The sequence below is a fragment of the Podarcis raffonei genome, chromosome 2 (genome assembly GCF_027172205.1).
Source record: "Podarcis raffonei isolate rPodRaf1 chromosome 2, rPodRaf1.pri, whole genome shotgun sequence".
In the NCBI taxonomy this organism is placed as follows: domain Eukaryota; kingdom Metazoa; phylum Chordata; class Lepidosauria; order Squamata; family Lacertidae; genus Podarcis; species Podarcis raffonei.
Window position 1 is genome coordinate 28,794,777 of NC_070603.1, and position 20,454 is coordinate 28,815,230.

Here is a 20,454-nt window from a genome sequence, read left to right on the forward strand (position 1 = left end):
AATGTTAGTAGACTACAAACTTACATCATCCGATCACCCCTGACCATTAGCTATGCAGACTGCGGTTGAGCCACACGTCTCACAATTTGGTTTACAGTCCCACAACCTTGTGTTACAGGGACAGAAACTGGAAAAGTGGGTGTCAGTGCTTACCAAGGCTAGTTTCTCTCATGTCTCTGGTTCAGTCAACAGAGCAGTTATAGCAAGTATTTGTTCTGTTATCTTAAGCCTTAGGACCTGCCAGGAAGACCCCCTCATGCCTAAGTATTTCTTCTGTAGCTGTGACAAGGTCAGCTCACAGTTTTAGGGCCTCTGACGCCAAGCAGCCCTGAAACGGGGGCCTCTGGAAACAGATGGTTTTAGACCAACAGGAATTTACAACAGCTCCTTCTCAGACTTCGCAGCTGGGAAAGGCCAGCTCTCACCCTGATTTATGGCCAGATTACCAATTCTTTCTTGTGATTGGATTGCTTCTATTGTTTAGGTGGGGAAAGGAAACACAGAAGACAGAACAGCCTTCACTAGAGCAGGGTTTCCCAAACAGTCTCTGGCTGTTGTTAGACTACAACTCCCATCATCCCTAGCTAGCAGGACCAGTGGCCAGGGATGATGGGAAATGTAGTCCAAAAAAAAACAGCTGGGGACCCAAATTTGGGAAAACCTGCTCTAGTGAAGGGCTGGCGAATCTGTAGCTCTTCAGATGTTGTTGGATGCCATCAGCGCCAGCCAGCATGTCCAATGGTCAGGCATGATGGGAGTTATAGTCCAGCAACAGCTGGTCAGAAAGAGGAGCAGCTACAGGTCCTACAGAACAAGACTAGGAACCAATGGGTGGAAATGGTAAGATTACGGCTAAACATTGAAATAAATGTCCTAAAGATAATTATTATGATTATGATTATTGTCAGCGCTGCCCGAGGTCCCAGCTCACAGAAGACCAACGCTGCTTCGTTCTTTAGTATAAAAGTCTTTATTGAAGTTCAGTTTCACTTCCACACGCGCAGCGTGCAACGCTACGTCTCTAACTTTAGACCGCCGAAGCTCCGTCTGAATCTCCTTCCCCCTGACACCAGTTTAAGACTCTAGCCTTACTCCACCTCTTCCTCTGTTCCTTCCTCCTCTGGGTCCGCCTGCCCGTCGGGGTCTCACCCTTCCTAGACTCTTCTGACGCTGAGTCCCCTGACTCTTCCCCCTCCCTCCTTCGGGCTTTAGGACCTGGCTCCCAATCCGGGTTTTCTGCTGTCCCGCACTCCTGCACATTTGAACTTGGCACGCGCGCGCAGCCTCCCACTTTCCTTCTGACCGTTACACTTGTGTCACTGCTCCCTCCTTCAGGGAGGCTAGCTGGACCTGACCTCCCCCCCCGTTTCCCCACTTTCCGATGGGGGCGTGGTCAGCCCTGACTTATCTTCTCTCCCCGCTGGAGGAGAGGCTGGTCCTGACTCATGTGACTCTTCCCCCCCACTGCGCTCTGGTGGGGGAGCTGGTCCTGATCCTCCGCTGCTGCCTTGGGAGTCCCCGCTGGCCCCTTGCTTCTGGTGCGTCCCCCCTGGGACCCCCCTTGCCCTTACCATAGGCGCCCCCTTCTGGGAATCTTCTGATTCGCTGGAGAAGCTCATGGAATCTCTCGGGTCACTGTCATACTCCCCTACGCTCCCCTCGGATTCCTCTCCTTCGCTCTCTATTTGCTCTCTCCCCTGTGCTTCTGCTCCTGAGCCCCTGACAATTATGATTACTGTATTTATACCCCGCCCATCTGGCTGGGTTTCCCCAGCCACTCTGGGCGGCTTCCAACTGAATATTAAAAACAATACAGCATTAGACATTAAAAAGAGAGAGCTGTTCATTAGTGGATCGGAATGTCTTGGGAAGGTGGGCAGACTCTCCTTCTTTGAAACCATTTAAGCCACGCATGTCCAAAGTCCGTTTTGGGGGCCTAATCTGGCCTGCCGCTCAGTTTAATCCGGCCCCTGTGGCAGTTTATTCCTAACTTTGGGGTAAAATCATAAAAAAACACTCAACAACTTCAATCCTAAAAAAGGATAATTTTGGTCGGCCCTCACGGCCCTTCACTTCATCAAATCTGGCCCTCTTTGAAAAAAGTTTGGACACCACATGTTTAAGCAGAGGCTGGGCAAACACCTGCAGTTCAGCCTTCCCTGACCAGGTCCCTTGTAGATATTTTGGGGGCCTTTTACAATTTTAAGCAAATATCTAGGGCTTTGGGGGGGGGTGTCTGAATTTTTGCCTCTGGAAATATGGCAACTCTACCACAGTACCTTATCAGAATAGACTCTGCTTATGTTCTCAGGCTACCGATTGTATGAAACATATTTTATTACACTGTGGGCTATATAAACAAGCCAGGAACCAATTAATTAATCCCTTATTGGTGAATTTACCTGGAAACGCTGATATCATCTGTCAGGTATCTCCTTGGAGATAAGATAAATGATATAACTGTGGCAAAAAAAATTCTCTCGGAGGTGATAAGAATTAGAAATCAGCATGTTCTGGATAAAACACAGTGACTGTTTAGAAATGCCTTTCCTGTATTTCAAAATCGTTTTCTGTGGGTTTTTGGACCGTAATGAAGATTGTGTGTGTTCCAGAGCAGATTTGGGGAGGGGGGCCTTGTGGGGAAGAAGAGAAGTGGGGGGAGTCCTGTTTTTTTAAAAATATTTTTTATTAAGGATTTTCTTGTTTTACAGAAGTGTAGTGCCTCGTATTTTTTTTTTCTTCTTCCATGTAACATTTTTACAAATCCGTTTCATTTGTTGAGGCATTAGGGGGAGAAGAAAAAAGAAAGAAAAAAGAAAGGGGGGTAGAGAGAGTGAAGATGGATGGGGGTGGGGTGGGGAGTCCTGTTGTGCTAGCTTCTGCTAGCCCAGCAAGCTGCTTGAATATATAGCCCTACGATTCTATGATGTTATTTCCAACGGGCCCGTTAAAAAATGCATGCGGCTCCATTGCAAAGCACCCAGTCTCCAGCTCTTGCTTTGCAGAGCTCCTGGGCCTGCCTGAAGGAGAAAGGGAAGGTCACCGAGTCTCCACCAGCCACATCGAAGCGCTCAATAATTAATGGTGTCTCTGTTTGCTTCGGCTGCCATTTCCTGAGTGGCTGAAAAATTGCAGCTGATAGGAAAGGCTATCTGACCAGGAGATGTGCCGCCTGACCTTGGCACGACCTCTAGCCCACCATTGAGTTGCTGAAGCACTCCGGAAAGTTGGTTCCACCAGATGCCTTTCGAGAATAAGGCTAAAGCTTCATCAGAGGCACTGGTCATTTTACAGCTCCTGCTCAAGATTGCAGAAGGCAATTAACCCATTACCTGGGAATATCAACAAGGCGTCTCAGGTCACCCAGGCTCCTTTGATTTTGTGGCAACAGCCTAGCATGGCTACCTCATATTTTCTGGCATAGGAGCCAGATCCAGGGGGCCGGAGGTCCTTTTGTGTGCTCCCCCCCCAAAATAGTTGAATATTCAAATGTTGTGTAAGTGCTGCATCTTGTGATTATGTGGGGTGGGGTTGACCTGGCCCCCCCAATCTTTTTTTCAAGTTGACACCCCGGTTTTCAGGACTGCCTAAGAAACCAGCTTTGCAGCACTTGTTCCCTGAGACTTCCCAGGCATTCTTTGCTAGTTTTGGAAACCGGTGTTTTGAAAACCCCTTTCATTTCCATAAATGTACATCCCTCATGATTTTTAGATTAAATGTTTCAGCTAGCATTCCAGGGCATCTGAGAACCATGTTGTTGCTAGTGCTGAGGACATACAGTTTCTATTTTGAGTGTTTTGGGTTGTGATGGAGTGGTTTATGGATTTTTGTTGCTGTGCATTTATTTAGCCACCGTGACTATTTGAAAAGGTACATTAAAAAAAACCACACACACAAATAAATACAAATGCGGGGAAAGCAACAACAACAAAAAGTGCTTTTACTGTAATAAACATGCCCTAAGTTAGGGTGGCCATATCCCCAGAGGTAAAAATCCGGACCAAATATATATATATGCTGAGCTTCGGCCTTTTGGGAGATCAATTGCTCAACCACCGGCCATCTGCTGCCACCGACGTCCACTCCAGAACCCAAAACAGAGCCAGAATCGCCCGCACACATATTTTTTTTCTAACCCACCCTCCAGCAAACCCTGGATATTTGCTTAAAATTGTAAAAATACCCCCAGATAGGCATGTAGCCCCCCAAAAGAGGACATGTCTGGGATGTATGGCAACCCTACTCTAAGGGGGGAGGGGACACAACTGAGAGTAAAATTGCATATTATGCCGAATGCATAGGGCAGAGTTCACCTGCTTGCACAACAAGGCTTCCTCCCACCCCCATGAACCCCCCCAAAAATGGTTCAGAGGGATCAGAACCCCACAGAACAGTGTGTGGGGTGTCATTCCATCTGGTACGCTTGCCCATATTGAATGTGTGCCATTATGTGATGGAGAATGGCACTCTTAATGTACAACTACACACGTCTTGGTGATTCTTTTCTTCATTTCAAAGGTGCTGGGGTGACAGGTTCTCATAAGGCCTAATCCTTCCTTCCTCAACTGCAATCCCAATAAGAATCTCACACACAGATACACAAGGCTTAGGGGACGGAAGTGCTCATGGGCAGGGGGTGTGCTTCTCATCAGGATTGTGGCCTGTAATTAAACAAGGAAAGATGGGAGCTGCTTGGCACACAGCTGGCCAATTTGCACTTTGGACTCTTCCTTTTGTGACGTTTCTAGGCTGAGGTTCAGAATTTCCAGGTCTGTACCTTAGCATTTTCCCACGCCTTTGTTCTGGCACCTTCCCCAGGGAAACCCATGTTTTACTGCCGAATTGGAGCAAACGGCAGCTGGGTTTTCCATGGGTTGATCCGATAAAGCACTGGTTTTCCATTCTCTGTACAGGGCCTAAAAACAATACCACCCCACTTGGGCACGGCAAGGAAAGCCCAGATCTGTGCCTAGAAAATGCAGAACAAATGTAGGTGTAGATGAGCCCTTAAAGGAGTACAGTGGTGCCTCGCAAGACGAAAAGAATCCGTTCCGCGATTCTCTTCGTCTAGCGGTTTTTTCGTCTTGCGAAGCAAGCCCATTGACAGCTTAGCGGATTAGCGCTACAGTGGTCTAGCGGCTTTTCGCGATCAGCTGTTAAGCGGCTTATCAGTGGAACAGCTGATAAGCGGCTTAGGAAAAGGGGGGGGAAAGCGGAAAAAAACCCGCGGGGACTCGCAAGATTTTTTCGTCTTGCGAAGCAACCCCATAGGGAAATTCGTTTTGCAAAGCGCCTCCAAAACGGAAAACCCTTTCGTCTAGCGGGTTTTCCGTCTTGCGAGGCGTTCGTCTTGCGGGGCACCACTGTATAGCAGACCTTGAGGAAGTTGAGTGGGATTGGCTTCCCTTGATCACCTGACTCTCAAGGTCAGGAAGGCCCTGTTTGTTGCTGGTTCTCCAAAAGGCCTGCCCGTATTATGTGGCCTCCCCATCCCGTTCCTCTCCAAACTCACGAAAGAATATAAGAGAAAACAAGAAGTCAGCCACAAAAATTAGGAAAAAAACAAAAGTGATTTAATTTGTCAGAGAACTCTGGGCTAAAAAAAGCCAGTCCTAAAAAGGACACACTTCTTCCCCCGACCCCCACTTAAATAACACTTGGATTAAAACACAACATTCGCACACGGCCCTCCTCCTGAGTTCTTCCTGCCATTCACTCACAGCCAGATTAAAAAAATCACACTGCATTATCTATATAGAGAACAACTCACCCAAATACACACATACATACAACAGCAAGGCGCAGAACATCATTCTCAGTAAGGCTGGCCAGAAATCATGACTCAGTGCGAGGCTCTTCATGACTAGCCTTGGCTTCAGTGAGCATAAATTCATATTCTTGAGCACAAAGTGGTAGGGCGGCAGATTCTAAAAGCTGGATATGATCCCTCTCCTGCCATTGTAGAGAGTGCTTAAGATAAAAGGGAGGCCGATCTGCAAAAGGCACTGAGTAGACCCACTCTCAGAAAGCAGAGGCCAGGTACAAAGGCATTGCCGGGAGTGTGTAGCTAGCACTTTCTGCATGTCCATTTCTTCAAGCCCTTCTCCCAACCAGGCCCACACAACAGCAGCGTCCACCTCCCTGCCTGTATCTGAGAGAAAAACAGCACCTCTTTTCCTCTCTCCAAAGTGAGAACAAGGAAAAGGAGATAAAAGGTGCTGGAGCCTCAGGATGCTAAGAGTACCAAGATAAAAGGTTAGGCCATAGCCCAACACAACTGGCACAGAGCAGCATGTGAGTGGCGGCACCTTAAAGGACTAAGGCTGATATCCTGGCACCACTTACCTGGGAGTAAGCCCCACTGAGCTCAGAGGGACTTGGGTGTTTTTTTTAATGTGGTGAGGTTTGTACTGTAACTGTTTTATCGCAGCACAAAGCTCTCATGGGTCAGGGCCTACTTTTGTCAAAGGCAAGATATACATACAGGGAGAAGGCATGGGGATTATAGGGTTGTTATTAAAGGAGACAGATTGCCTAACAATGGAAGAGAAAAAGGGGGTGTCACTTTATAATGCGCATGGCATAAAGGCCAAGAGAATTTTAGGCAGGAGATTCAGAGTAGGTGTGGCCCATTCTCAGCAGATGAGGAGTGAAGTATGAATAAAACTATAGAGAGGAAATTACTTTTCTGTGATGAGCTCTGCAGCCCAAGACTTTCAAAGCTTTATCCTCTGAAACTCCAGTGGAAATACAGCAACTTTGGGCATGGAAAACTCCCCATTCTCCTGCACTGCTAGACCCTCTGGCTTCACTTTATAATTCCATCTCCCCTCCTCTCCTTTCTGTGGATGTAACTGAGGTGATCACTTTGCGAATCTCACTCAGAGGTCCAAATGAGCTTGTGCTGGGGGGCAGAACTGGGAGGGGGACCCTTTTGACGTTGCATCTACTGACAGGGAACAGCAAATGTCATGGATCTCCCACTACTCTCATTCTGTGTGGAAACTAGGAAGTACCCTATCTGTCTCCTTTAGCTTTCCCCATCAGTTGGCACCTCCTGGATGTTCAATGGGTGGCACCAAGAACTCACAAACACCCCCAAAACACAGTCGTCACAGACATCTGAGGTGCTGCCTGCAAAATAAGGCAGAACTGCAACCCCCCTCATGCACCTTGGCACCCAGAGCTAAGCACCAAACATTAAAAAGTCCTTATGCGGCCTTCATTTTGTGTTGCCCTGAGGGGTGGAGAGGCAGCAGATTCGGAGCAATCAGGATTCTGGGACAGGCATAATATCTGTTGCACTTCAGGGTTGGTCCAAAGGCAGGAGGGCTACGAGAGAGCGGTTACCACAGTTCTTTCTACACTTGACAAAGTTTTTCTCCGCGGAAGGACTAGCATCTACACGGCCTCCGTTGAAGAGGAATCGAAACAGCAGCACCCTTCTCAGTTCTGAAGCACTCCCTTATGGGATTTGGCAATGGGGAGGAAGGTAGGGGCAATTCAGTCATCCACCAGGAGGTCAAGCTGTGGCCTAGACAAGATCCTCTCAGTATTAGGAAAGGCGGATTTGTACAGCATAAAAACAGGTAGCATTGCAGAAGAATGTGAGACACAGCAAAGTCAACGTGGTCCATGAATGGCGTGGCGTGTTTAAAAAAAAAAAGGAAAGAGTCCCGAAATGCTGGCTAGTTGTACTGCAGAGGTGGCACTAAGAAGAACTTGATTGAAGGCTCCAAGGAACACAGAAGTCCTGTTGTCCAGAATTTTAAAAAACAAGCAAACCACAGGTGTATCCCAGTACGGCAACCCAGATTTTCTAAAGCAGAGGTCAAGCAGAGCACTTGGAGTTACGTGTAACAAGAAGAAACTGTATTGTCTCCACTGCCAGAATGAACTCTCAATGGCTAACAGAGGCCTAGCCTCATTAGATGCTCCTTCACAAAGGCAGGTTTTGCAAGGCATCCTCGAGGAACGGGACCTTCTGAAATCAAGACTTTGGCTTCTACCACCTGCTCTTGCTATAAGGAGATGAAGCCTGAAACAAAAGAAGAGATTGATACATTAGTTTTCTTACAGCAGGAATGGTATTTTAAGTATAGCTAGGCCGGACTTCCGGGGTGGCGCCATCGGTAATGGCAGACTCCCTCTGATCCGGAGGGACTGGCTCTACGGAAATCGGGTCTGTTCCGCTACGGCGAAGCGGGGACCCTTTAAAAAACCACAGGTGGGTGAAGCCTGTGACTGTGGGACTCGGCGGGCACTTTTTGTGCCCCCCCAATTTGTAAAGGAACCCAATTACGGGCTCCGGAGCGAAGCGGGGCAAGCGGCGCGGTGCTGAGAGTCAACTGCTTCTTCCGTGGAGCGAAGCCGCACAGCCGTTACCGGAGAGCGCTGCCTTTTTCCTGTGACAATCTGGCTACAAAAACAACTACCCGTGAGTAGGTCAAATTTGGAAATAAAGGAGAACAAAGACTTAATTCGGTACTGAAGCGGGGAGGCATAAACAGGAAGTCCGCCTTCCGTTCTTTGTAAATAGAGTAAAGCAAAGAAGTTGTAAGCTAAAACCTTGAAAGTCCTTTGAAAAGGACTATAATCCTAACATCAAAACAAGCGATTTCCCCCCTTGGTTGCAGGAGAGGAGGGGGGGAAAGGTGTGAACTATATTTTCCTGCAAAAAGAGAGGAAAGGAAGCTAAAATCCACCGCTTAAAACCTGGGAACGGGCTGCCAATTGACAATAAGAATGCCGTATTGTGAAATGCGCTGTTGGTGAATAGAGTACTTTTTGACAGCTAACTCTGCAAGAGAGATACAATGTTTCTGGCTGGCTTCTCCTGGTTTTAAAGTAACTGGAAACTAACTGAAACTGAAATTGTTGTCTATTTTGTGAATTGGGGGATTAAAAAGGGTTATTTTTTTAAGGCAACAAGTTTTGACTGCTACTGTATCCCCCTAGAGGAAGTTTGAAATTGTTACAACAACAACTGGGCCAGGGGAATTTTCCACTTCAAAACAAATTCTGGCCGTGGGACTGACCTTGGGCTTTAACTAGAGTGTTATGGCAGATGGAAAAGAAAAGATAGATTTGCTTCAAGAAAAAACAACGAGGTGTGGTAGATCTTTTCGCCCAGACACTGGGCTGCAGCGAAGAGCATCAGCATCTGGCCCCTCTGCACCATCAGGGGCTGCATCTGTACAACTTAAACCAAAAGGAATGGCATCTGAAGATGTTTTAGCTCTGGCATTAGGCAAAATTAATGAATCTTTGGAAAAACTAAGTAAACAAGTAGCTGAAGCATCAATTAAAATCAATCAAAATACTACAAGCATTAATAATTTGGGACAGAAGGTGAACACTAATACAGAAACTATTGAGAAACTGCTACAGGAATCTACTTTGACCCAAAAGACAGCTGAAGAAGCAAAGGAAATAGCAGTTGCTGTAGAAGAGAAGATACCACCGATACATAGGCAACTCGAGGACCACAGGTCGATGTTGTCTATGATTGAATTGAAGGAGAAACAAACAAATTTGAGGATCAGGGCCGTCAATCAATCTGATTGACTTTCTTATGTTTGACAGCTGTCAAATTAGCTGTCAAGAAGGAAAAAGAGAACTTTGTTTCTGCTGTCTCTGCTGGATATATTTGTTACAATTTGGTTATATTTTGTTGAAAACAAGGAAGAACTGATACAAACTAACTTGATTTTTGGATTTGAACTGGAAGGAAGATTAAGTAACCAAAATCCCTCTAGAGGGGATTTTGGGACATTACAAGAATGGCCGAAGGAGGAAAAATTCAAGCTAAATTGGACAGAGTGTTTCTTCTCTTGGGAAAGTTACAAGGCCAAATTGATGTTTTGGCTACCAATGTTGCAACTCTGGACTTAACAGTAAACAAATCCATTGAATTTGATAAGGACTTGACTCATGAAGTCCATGCAGCTGGAAAAGAAGAGAAACTTGAAAGATTTGAGAGTGTGGAGAAAGAGATATATGTTGTTTCTGAGGAAAAGGAAGGAGGAGATGTAATGTTGCAGATGACAAAGGAGAGCCAGAGGCCTGACATGATGGCTACAAAGGAAAATAAGTACTGGATGATGAAAATCTGTTTTGAATTGAAGATTGAAGAATGGAGAGATCTCCTTATGTGGAGATCTGAAGACCTATGGATTACAAATTTGATTAAGGTGAAAGTTGGAGCTTTTGGGACATTTGGACTTAAAAGGAGTAAGAAACAAGATTCAGGCTCCACTTTTAAGTATGGAGGTCTGGCTGGAAGAAATATGGACCCTATCGGGACAGAGCTTCTCCGAGATCTGGTGTTTAATATTAAGGACTACCAAAAAAACCGGCAGAGAGGAATTGAGAGAGAATTAAGAGCCTCGGACGTGAGGTCTCCAGGCTGATAGTAGACTAAGACTGATGGTCATTTGTTGGGGATTGAAACCGGGAAGGGGTGGGGTGGGGTTTGGGAATCCAAAGGGTGCAGAATAATAATCTGTTTTTTTTTTATTTTGTTTTGTTATTAGTATGAAAATTGGGGAATTCGTGGAAGGGAATTTGGGTCGACTTTAGAAAAAAGTTTTAAGAATGAGCACTGATGTTTAAATACTGATGTTTATAAGTTAAAATTGGTTTTTTTAAAATGAATTAAATATAAAAAGGTCAAAAATTGGGGACAAGAACTTGTTGAATTAACAATTTGAATTGGAATATAAGAAGGGGAGGTGTGGGGAAGTCAGGGAAATATGTTATTGAAAATAAGGATTGTAAACTTTATGTGTTTTTAACTTTTTTGTTTTTCTCTTTTTGATTTTTTAATGTATAAAGGTGGAAAAACTCAATAATTTTTTTAAAAAAAAAGATAATTTAAACCTAAAATATATTAAGATTAAAGATTAGGATAAAAACAAAGAGGGAAAGGATTTGCTGAATCAACTAGTTGAACTGGAACACAAAAAAGGGAGGTGTGATGAGGTCTGGGAAACAAGCAAATGAAAGATAAGATATGGAAAGGCTGATTTGTTTTTAACTGTTTTTATCTTGTATTTTCCTTTTTTGTTTTCTTTTTTCTTTTTGTAACATTTTGAAAACTTTAATAAATATTTTTTTAAAAAAATATATATACATTTTAAGTATAGCTAACTAAAGCCAACTGGGATGGGGTGGGGGCAGGAAACGAGCCCCTCTAAGTTTGGAACCGACTCTAGATTGGGTTGCACTCCTCTGAAGGATCAGCTTTGCAGTTCACACTCCACACTTACTGGAGTGTGGTTCAGGTGTTGGAGTTGGCAAGGGGTGCTTTTTAACAGCTTCAGTTGGTTCACCAGCCGCAATCCTATCTGGAGAGAATGGACCTTGCCTCGGTTACCACCTATTTATTAGCAACATGCAGGCTTCTAAAAGCTGCTTAGAAACTTCAAATGGTAGAAAATGCAGCCACCCACTGGTGTATATTTACAGTGTGTTTCTGGAACCAAATTAAAGTGTTGCAAATGACCTTTAAAACCTTGGAATAATTTGGGACCAGGTTACTTAAAGGACCATCTGCATCCATTATCAACCTGTCCCTGCCTTTAAGATCCACTTCAAAGGCCCACCTACAAAGACAATTAGGTTGGCTGGCAAACGCCAACCATGACTTTCTCAGTGGTGGCCCTACAGTTATGGTGCTCAGATCCACATCATATATTTACTAGCATTTTATGCTGTTTAAAACATCTTTTTTTAAAAGCGTGTTAGGAATTTGTGGAGGGGTTGTACATTTTTGAAAACTGCTTTGAGAAGCACTTTGCTTGAAAAGTGGTGTATAATAATCAGTGCTTTTTTCCTTTTAAAATGTTTAGGAGTACTCTCATTTTGACTCAAGAAAATCACCATTTGATAACATTATTCCTGCTTATAAAACCCAATAAAAAAACTCAGGGAAGAAAACCCCCATTTTATAGTTCAAATCGGGGAAAATAACTACAGTAAATGGACAAAAGTACAAAGAGTCACAAAATGTTTAGGGGTATGCATACCCCTGCATAACCCCAGAAAAACCCCCACTGGTAATAATAATAATTTAAAAATTAGCAATCAACCTAAATAAAATTTGCAGGATATTCCAAAATTCAAAGTGAGGACCAAATCATGGCTTGTAATTTCTCCAGGTTCTGCGGCTGCACAAGTCGTGCATTACTCTGCAAGGCACATAATATAAACTCACAGCAACATACAGGTCAGCTGCAGTCACATGGGTGTATTATGAATTGCAGAGATTGTATCAAGGCAAACTGGGCTAGAAGCAGTGTATAAATCAGTTCAGAGGGGCAGAAAGATAGGGATTCACTATATATCTGTAGTTGGGACTGGAACAGAATTCCAGTCGCAGCTGCATTAGCCAATTACACACCTGCCCACTCTTTCCATCTTTCTGTGCCACTGCCTGCTTATTCTGTGAAATGTAGGCATCCTCAGCACGCAGCGTAGAATTGGCACTGCCCATCACTTGGCTGTTGGCTGTGGCACGAGGGAGGATGACATCATAGGGGCCCTCAGACTGCAAGCAAAACAACAACAACAAAAAGAGTAAGAAGTGGGCAGAAAGTGTGGTCAGAAAGGCAACCAGGAGCTGCAGTATGGTCAAAGAAACACAGCCAATCAACATTATGCACGCGTCATCTATAGGAATACATATTTGACCTTCAATGAAGAAGGCTTGAACTGTTCCATTTTCAAATCACTAAAACATTTCCACTTTTCACGAGGCTGTATGAAACTTTTCCTGATTTTTGACATCATTTCCACACGTGAGAAACTGTTGGCACATGCAAGAGATCTGAGGCTTTTTTAGATCAAAACAGAAGAAGAAAAAACTGTTTTGTTTTGACTTTTCAAGGGCATGACTCAGACAGAGAGCATTTTCACTTGGGTCCCTGGAGCAGCATGGTTACATGCACACTTCAAGTTCACGCACACCTTGATTCCTAATTTGCAATATACTAAAACATGCAAAACAGGAGAAATACAGCAGCTGCTGCGGCAATACCAAGATATTGAGTAAATGCCCAAATCCAGCTTCTGCCACATTGTTAGGTGAACTTTTGTATAGAAATACAAATGCATAGTAGGGAAGGTGCAAACTCCTCCCTCATAATCTCTGACACCCCAAATTCACTGAGTATGTTTTGACTGTGTTCAGACAATCATGCCTCATTTTAATATGCTGAGGTGTGGATGAGCCTCTCTTGGCCATGCCCTGCAGCCCCTTTTCATTCCTCTCTTTGCGTGAGCTGGCAAACAAATCACGGGGCCTTCCAATTAACTATCGTTTCCAGTTTTGTCTGAACCAGGAAACAATGATTAACAACTCTGGAATAAGCCAGGATATTAAAACCAACTTTAAACCATGGTTTTGCGTCTGGCTTGTTTGAAGCTTTTCATGCTAACCATCGTTTCCCCCAGTTCGGATGAAACAGTAAACTATAGTTATTGGAAGACTTCCTGGTTCGTTTCCCAGCTCCCGCAAAGGGTAGCACCAAGGGCTGTGTCTGCAAGCTCAGATATAATAATCTGAACGCTTTCTTTGACCAAGTCAGATGACAAAATAGTCAGATGAACTGTCTTCCCTAGCCTCAGTCCTTTCCCCTGCCACACATATAATCTCTGCAGGACAATGCAGGCCAAATAAACTCCTTCGGTTTTGGGTTGTTGTTTTTTTTAAAAAAAACATGTTCCTGTCAAGCCTACTTCTCCCAGGAAGCAAATGAGGTGGTGAACCTGATTCTGATTGTACCTTCTCAGACTCCAAATGAGGGCTTGCATAACTGAACACTTATCCATGAAATAAAATGTTCTGAAAACATTTTTTCAAACTAGGTGTTGAGGCAAAGGGACCTAGGCTTGCCATCTGAATAAGGCACAGATCAGAAGCAGTTTCACCCCATTACCCTGCAGAATCAGGGCAGAAAGAGGGCTGCACTCAAAGACCTGTGAGTGTTAAGTTTACATCCAAAGAATGCAAACACGCAGAGTGACGCTGTTTATCCTGCTCCCTTATCTAGAGTTAACTACACAGAATATCTGGATGTGATATATTTATGAGAGGTTTCACCTCTCTCCGTCAGGAGCAAACTTCTCCTGTTGAACTGCTCAAGAGGATGTTGTGTTTTTTATTTTATTTTTTTAAAAAGCCCAACATTCTGGAAGCTAAGCTACAGTCGAGAAAGATAAGAAACACCAGCAGAGCTTCACACTCACTTACAGGCCCCTTGTGCATGAGAGCCATCTCTGTGGGCTGGTACACACTCGTCAGCAGCTGCCCGTTGTATCCGCTGTATGGAGACACAGGTTTTTTGGCTGAAAAGAAAGAGAAATCACAAGAAAATAACATTAAAAGGCACACAGGCTTGGGAGATCTTCAGTGACAAAGATGGTTTTCAGACAGCGCAGGCTGAGCAGAAGCAGAGAATATTTTTGCTCAAATAACCCATGTAAGAGACAGAATAGTGGTTCGCCCCAGGTAGCTCAGTTGATTAGAGCGTGGTGCTGATAATGTCAAGATTGCAAATTCCGTCCCCATATGGGACAGCTGCATCATCCTGAATTGCAGGGGGTTGGACTAGCTGATCTGAGGGCCTTCTGGCGGTTCCCTCACTGCGAGAAATGAGGTTACAGGGCCTTCTCCGTGGTGGTGCCCACCCTGTGGAACACCCTCCCACCAGAGGTCAAGGAAATAAACAACTATCTGACTTTTAGAAGACATCTGAAGGCAGTCCTGTTTAGGGAAGTTTTTAATGTTTGATGTTTTATTGTGTTTTTAATATTATGTTGGGAGCTGGCCAGAGCGGCTGGGAAAGCCCAGCCAGATGGGCGGGGTAGAAATAATAAATTTACAGTCATATCTCATGTTACGTCTGCTTTATGTTACGTTCTTTCAGGTTACGTCCCACGGCGACCCGGATGTACTGGAAAGGGTTACTTCCGGGTTTCGCCAGAAGCGCAAAATGACGTCACGCCCATGCGCAGAAGTGGCGAATCGCAACCCGCGCGTGCGCAGACGCGCCGCTGCAGGTTGAGTTCCTTTCATGTTGCGAACGGGCCTCCGGAACAGATCCCATTCACAACCAGAGGTACCACTGTATTATTATTATTATTATTATTATTATTATTATTATTATTATTATTATCATCATCATCTGCAGGGTCCCTTCCAACTCTGCAGCTCTATGATCCTATTATGCATGCTTCTGTTTGTGCCACTTTTTCTTTTTTTTTATAAGATATTTATTAGAGTTTTCCATTTTATACAAACAAAGAGAAAAAAGTAAAAAGAAAAAATAATAAAAACACATAAAGTTCACAACTTATTTTTCAGTAACATATTTCCCTGACCTCCTCATACCTCCCCTTCTTATATTCCGGTTCAAATTATTTGTCCAGCAAATCCTTATTTCATAGCATTACAGCTAAAAAACACCTTATTTTCTATCCAACATCTTAAATTATTGTGGCTTAAACTTTTACTTATATAAAAAAAACCATTTTTTCATATTCTTTTATACCATTACAGCTAGAAACCACTTAATTCAATCCAACATCATTCAACATTCATTAGTATTGCAGTATTTCTGTAAATAGTCCTTGAATTTCTTCCATTCTTCTTCTGCCGACTCTTCTCCCTGGTGGCGGATTCTGCCAGTCATTTCTGCCAATCCCATAAAGTCAATCAACTTCATCTGCCATTCTTCCAGAGTGGGTAAATCTTGCGTCTTCCAATACTTTGCGATGAGTATTCTTGCTGCTGTTGTAGCGTACATAAAGAAAGTTCTATCCTTTTTTAACACCAATTGGCCAACCATGCCCAAGAGAAAGGCCTCTGGTTTCTTCACAAAGGTATATTTAAATACCCTTTTCAATTCATTATAAATCATTTCCCAGAAAGCCTTAATCCTAGGGCACGTCCACCAAAGGTGAAAGAATGTACCTTCATTTTCTTTACATTTCCAACATTTATTATCGGGCAAATGGTAAATTTTTGCAAGCTTGACTGGGGTCATGTACCACCTGTATATCATTTTCATAATATTTTCTCTTAAGGCATTACACGCCGTAAATTTCATCCCAGTGGTCCACAACTGTTCCCAGTCAGCAAACATAATGTTATGTCCAACATCTTGTGCCCATTTAATCATAGCAGATTTAACTGTCTCATCCTGAGTGTTCCATTTCAACAGCAAGTTATACATTTTTGACAAAATCTTAGTTTTAGGTTCTAACAGTTCTGTTTCTAATTTAGATTTTTCCACCTGGAAGCCAATTTTCTTGTCCAAATTATAAGCCTCCATTATCTGAAAGTAATGAAGCCAGTCTTGCACTTTGTTTTTTAGTTTCTCAAAACTCTGCAGTTTCCATCTATCTCCTTCTTGTTCCAAAATCTCCCAATATTTCGGCCATTTGGCCTCCATATTGAGCTTTTTCTGAGCTTTCGCTTCCATTGGCGACAACCACCTTGGGGTTTTATTTTCCAATAAATCCTTATATCTAATCCAAACGTTAAACAAAGCTTTCCTAACAATATGATTTTTAAATGCTTTATGTGCTTTGACCTTGTCATACCACAAATATGCATGCCACCCAAAAACTTTGTTAAAACCTTCTAAATCCAAAATGTCTGTGTTCTCAAGAAGCAGCCAGTCTTTCAGCCAGCAGAACGCTGCTGATTCATAATAAAGTTTAAAGTCTGGCAGGGCAAATCCACCCCTTTCTTTTGCATCAGTTAATATCTTGAATTTTATTCTGGGCTTCTTGCCCTGCCAGACAAATTTAGAAATGTCTTTCTGCCACTTCTTGAAACAGTCCATCTTGCCCACAATTTGCAATGTTTGAAACAAAAACAACATTCTAGGCAATGCATTCATCTTTATAGCTGCAATTCGACCCAACAAGGAAAGCTTCAAATTTGACCAAATTTCTAAATCTTTTTTCACTTCCATCCAACATTTTTCATAGTTATCTTTAAACAAATTCCCATTTTTAGCTGTCATGTTGATCCCCAGGTATTTCACTTTCTTCACAACAGTTAAACCTGTTTCATTCTGAAACTTCTCTCTTTCAGTCGATATTAAGTTTTTCTCTAAAACCTTATTTTTTGACTTATTCAATTTAAATCCTGCCACTTGACCAAATTCTTGAATTAGTTCTAAAACTCTTTTGGCACTAGATTCTGGCTCCTGTAACGTCAAAACTAGGTCATCTGCAAATGCTCTCAGTTTATACTGTTTAGCTCCGACCTGTATACCTTTAACCAACCGGTCCCTTCTAATCATGTTCAGCAGGACCTCCAGGACCGATATAAAAAGCAATGGGGAAATTGGGCATCCCTGTCGTGTCCCTTTCTCTATCTTAAATTGTTCCGTAACCACATTATTTACAATTAATTTAGCCTTTTGTTCAGAATATATTGCACCTATACCATTCTCAAAACCTTGGCCTACCCCCATACCCTGTAAGTTCTTTTTCATAAAACTCCAAGAAATATTGTCAAAAGCTTTCTCCGCATCCACAAATATCAGGACTGCTTTGGTATTTATATTCACTTCTAACTTTTCCAAAATGTCAATTATGTTCCTCAAATTATTAGATAAATGTCTTCCCGGTAGAAAGCCCGCTTGGTCCTTATGAATCTCTTCAATCAATACTTTTCTCAGTCTCTTAGCCAAAATGTCAGCAAAAATTTTGTAATCCACATTTAGTAAGGATATGGGATGGTAGTTCTTAAGTTGAGTCTTTTCAGTTTCCGTTTTCGGTATTAGTGTAATATAAGCCTCTTTCCACAATTCTGGTGCCCTTTTTCCTTCCAAAATTTCATTGCAGACTTCCTTCAAAGGTTGTAATAACCACTCTTTCAAAGATCTATAATATCTGGAAGTCAGCCCATCCAGTCCTGGAGACTTGCCTAGTTGCATATTTTGAATGGCACCTTCTATCACCTGGTCAGATATTTTGCAATTCAACATTAGTTTGCTTTCTTGTGAGATTTTTTGTAATCCATTTGCTTTCAAGAAACAATCAATGTCCATTTCATTCTGTGGCCCTTGTGCATATAGTTGTTTGAAGTACTTCTGGAAGCAATTTCTAATCTCATTTGGATTATGTATGTCTTTTCCTTCTACTTCCAAATTTATGATGGTATTTAATTTTTGTCTTTTTTTCAATTGCCAAGCCAATAATTTCCCACATTTATTCGCTGATTCAAATATCTTCTGTCTCATTTGTTTAATTTTCCATTCTATTTCCTGATTCATCAATTCCATATATTGTACTTGATAAAGTTTTATTTCTCTCAAAATCTCCTGCGACTTTGGCTTTACTCTCAATTTTTTCTCCCCTTCTTTTATTTTCTCCAAAATTTTATCTTTTTTCTCATTTCGACTTCTCTTCTTTATTGCATTCTGTTGTATCAAGAACCCTCTCATCACAGCTTTACTTGCATCCCAGATTACTCTTTTTTCAACATTTGTTGACATATTTATTTCAAAATAGTCTTTCAAAGTTTTTTGGGCCTTCTTATATACTTCTTCATCTCTAAATAGGGTGTCATTCATCCTCCATCTAAAGGTGCCGGTTGTTGTTTGCTTCATCTCCATCTTTACGGCATTATGATCAGAGCAAGTTTTGGGGCAGATTTCCACTTTTTTTATCTTTGGTGCCATTCCTCTAGTAATCCAAATTTGGTCAATTCTAGTCCATGTCATCTTGGCTTCAGAGAAAAAAGTTCCCTCTCTCCCCAGGGGGTTCTTAGTTCTCCAGATGTCAATCAAGTCCATATTGTCAGTCATTTCAAAGAAAGTTTTTGGTAGTCTACCATCTTTGGTGACTACCTGTTTTTGTGCCTTGTCCATGTTTGTAGATACGACTCCATTCATATCCCCCATCAGGATTATATTATAGTCCATATAGTCCAAAAGGGTCTCGTGCAACTTCTTAAAAAATTCAGATTTCCCCTCGTTCGGTGCATACACCCCTACAATCAAAAATTTCTCTCCTTGAAGTTGAATTTCAATTGCCAAATATCTTTCTTGTTCATCTTTGAAAATTAATTTCGGTAAAAGTTTCTCCTTTGCGTATATCACCACTCCTCTCTTTTTGACCTTGTCAGACGAAATAAACTCTTGTCCCAATCTCTTGCTGATAAGTATTTTCCTGTGAAGCCTCATTACATGTGTTTCCTGTAAACATATCAAGTCCAACTGTTCTTTTCTTAAAATATGAAAAACACCTTTTCTCTTTCGAGGGGAGTTAATGTTTGTGCCACTTTTTCTAGGCACGTCCATGACTTCCAGACACGGGTGCTAGCAGATCTTCTTTTTTCTTTTTCTTTTTGGTTCCACCACTTTCCCCAGGAAAATCCACTGTTTGCTGCTGAATCAGAATAAATGTCAATCAGGTTTTCCATGGATTGCTGTTTGTTCCGATTCAGCAGTAAACAGTGGGCTTCCCCGGGGAAAGAAAAAAATTGTGCTCAGACCTGTGCCTGGAAGTTACAGAGACCTGTGCTTAGAAATTGCAGCACGAACGGAAGCATGGAAAAGCCCATATTCCACAATCTAGTGCTGAGCAAAGGACACTGAGATCATAGTGGTCCCCCAAACCCCCGCCCAGAGGACAGAAACATGACTCATGTTAATGTAAGTTCAGTGTTGTGGGCACAACTCTATTGAACTCCCTCTCACTAGAAGTTCGAGAGGCACCACCCATACTGAGTTTTAGACACCTAGAGACCTTTGCATCATGAATACTTATCTGACGTTTTAAATTTTCTGATGTTTTTAAATAGATTTTAAATTTCTGAGATTTTTAATTTTTTTAGATTTAATTTACATTTTAATCTTTGGTGCTTTTGAGACCTGGATGGTGAAAAGCAGGGTATTTTTTTTAAAAAAAACACACATTAAAAAGGTAAAGGTAAAGGACCCCTGACAGTTAAGTCCAGTCACAGACAACTCTGGGGTTGCAGCGCTCATTTCGCTTTACAGGCCGAGGGAGCCGGTGTTTGTCCGCAAGCAGTTTTTCTGGGTCATGTGGCCAGCATGACTAAACCGCTTCTGGCGCAACACCGAAACCAGAGCAGCACACGGAAATGCCATTTTTTACCTTCCCACCGGAGCGGTACCTATTTATCTACTTGCACTTTTTTTGGCGTGCCTTCGAACTGCTAGGTTGGCAAGAGCAGGGACTGAGCAACGGGAGCTCACCCCATCATGGGGATTTGAACCACCAACCTTCCGATCAGCTAGCCCAACAGGCTCAGTGGTTTAGACCACAGCCCCACCCGCATCCCTCAAATACATAGAATACCCTACATGGTAACCTCCAGATGTTGTTAGACTCCAAATCCCATCAGTCTCAGCCAACAACATCTGAAAGCCACCATGTTGTCTACCCATGATATAGGGTCAGAGA

The 20,454-nt window shown here is 42.8% G+C and overlaps 1 protein-coding gene across 2 annotated transcripts in view; it reads right to left on the reverse strand.

Moving 5' to 3' along the window:
• Positions 1-6,854: 6,854 nt before the first annotated feature.
• GPRC5C (G protein-coupled receptor class C group 5 member C) overlaps positions 6,855-20,454 on the reverse strand; it is a 30,068-nt gene continuing 16,468 nt past the window's right edge. The window contains exons 3-5 of one of the 2 annotated variants that reach the window (XM_053375461.1): positions 14,255-14,349; positions 12,404-12,550; positions 6,855-8,038 (exon numbers count right to left, since the gene is read on the reverse strand). In XM_053375461.1, the coding sequence (XP_053231436.1) occupies positions 8,006-8,038; positions 12,404-12,550; positions 14,255-14,349 (275 nt within the window). In that variant the 3' untranslated portion in view covers positions 6,855-8,005. Of the gene's footprint in view, positions 8,039-12,403; positions 12,551-14,250; positions 14,350-20,454 lie in introns of those variants that run through there. The other variant, XM_053375462.1, reaches the window with a different exon arrangement.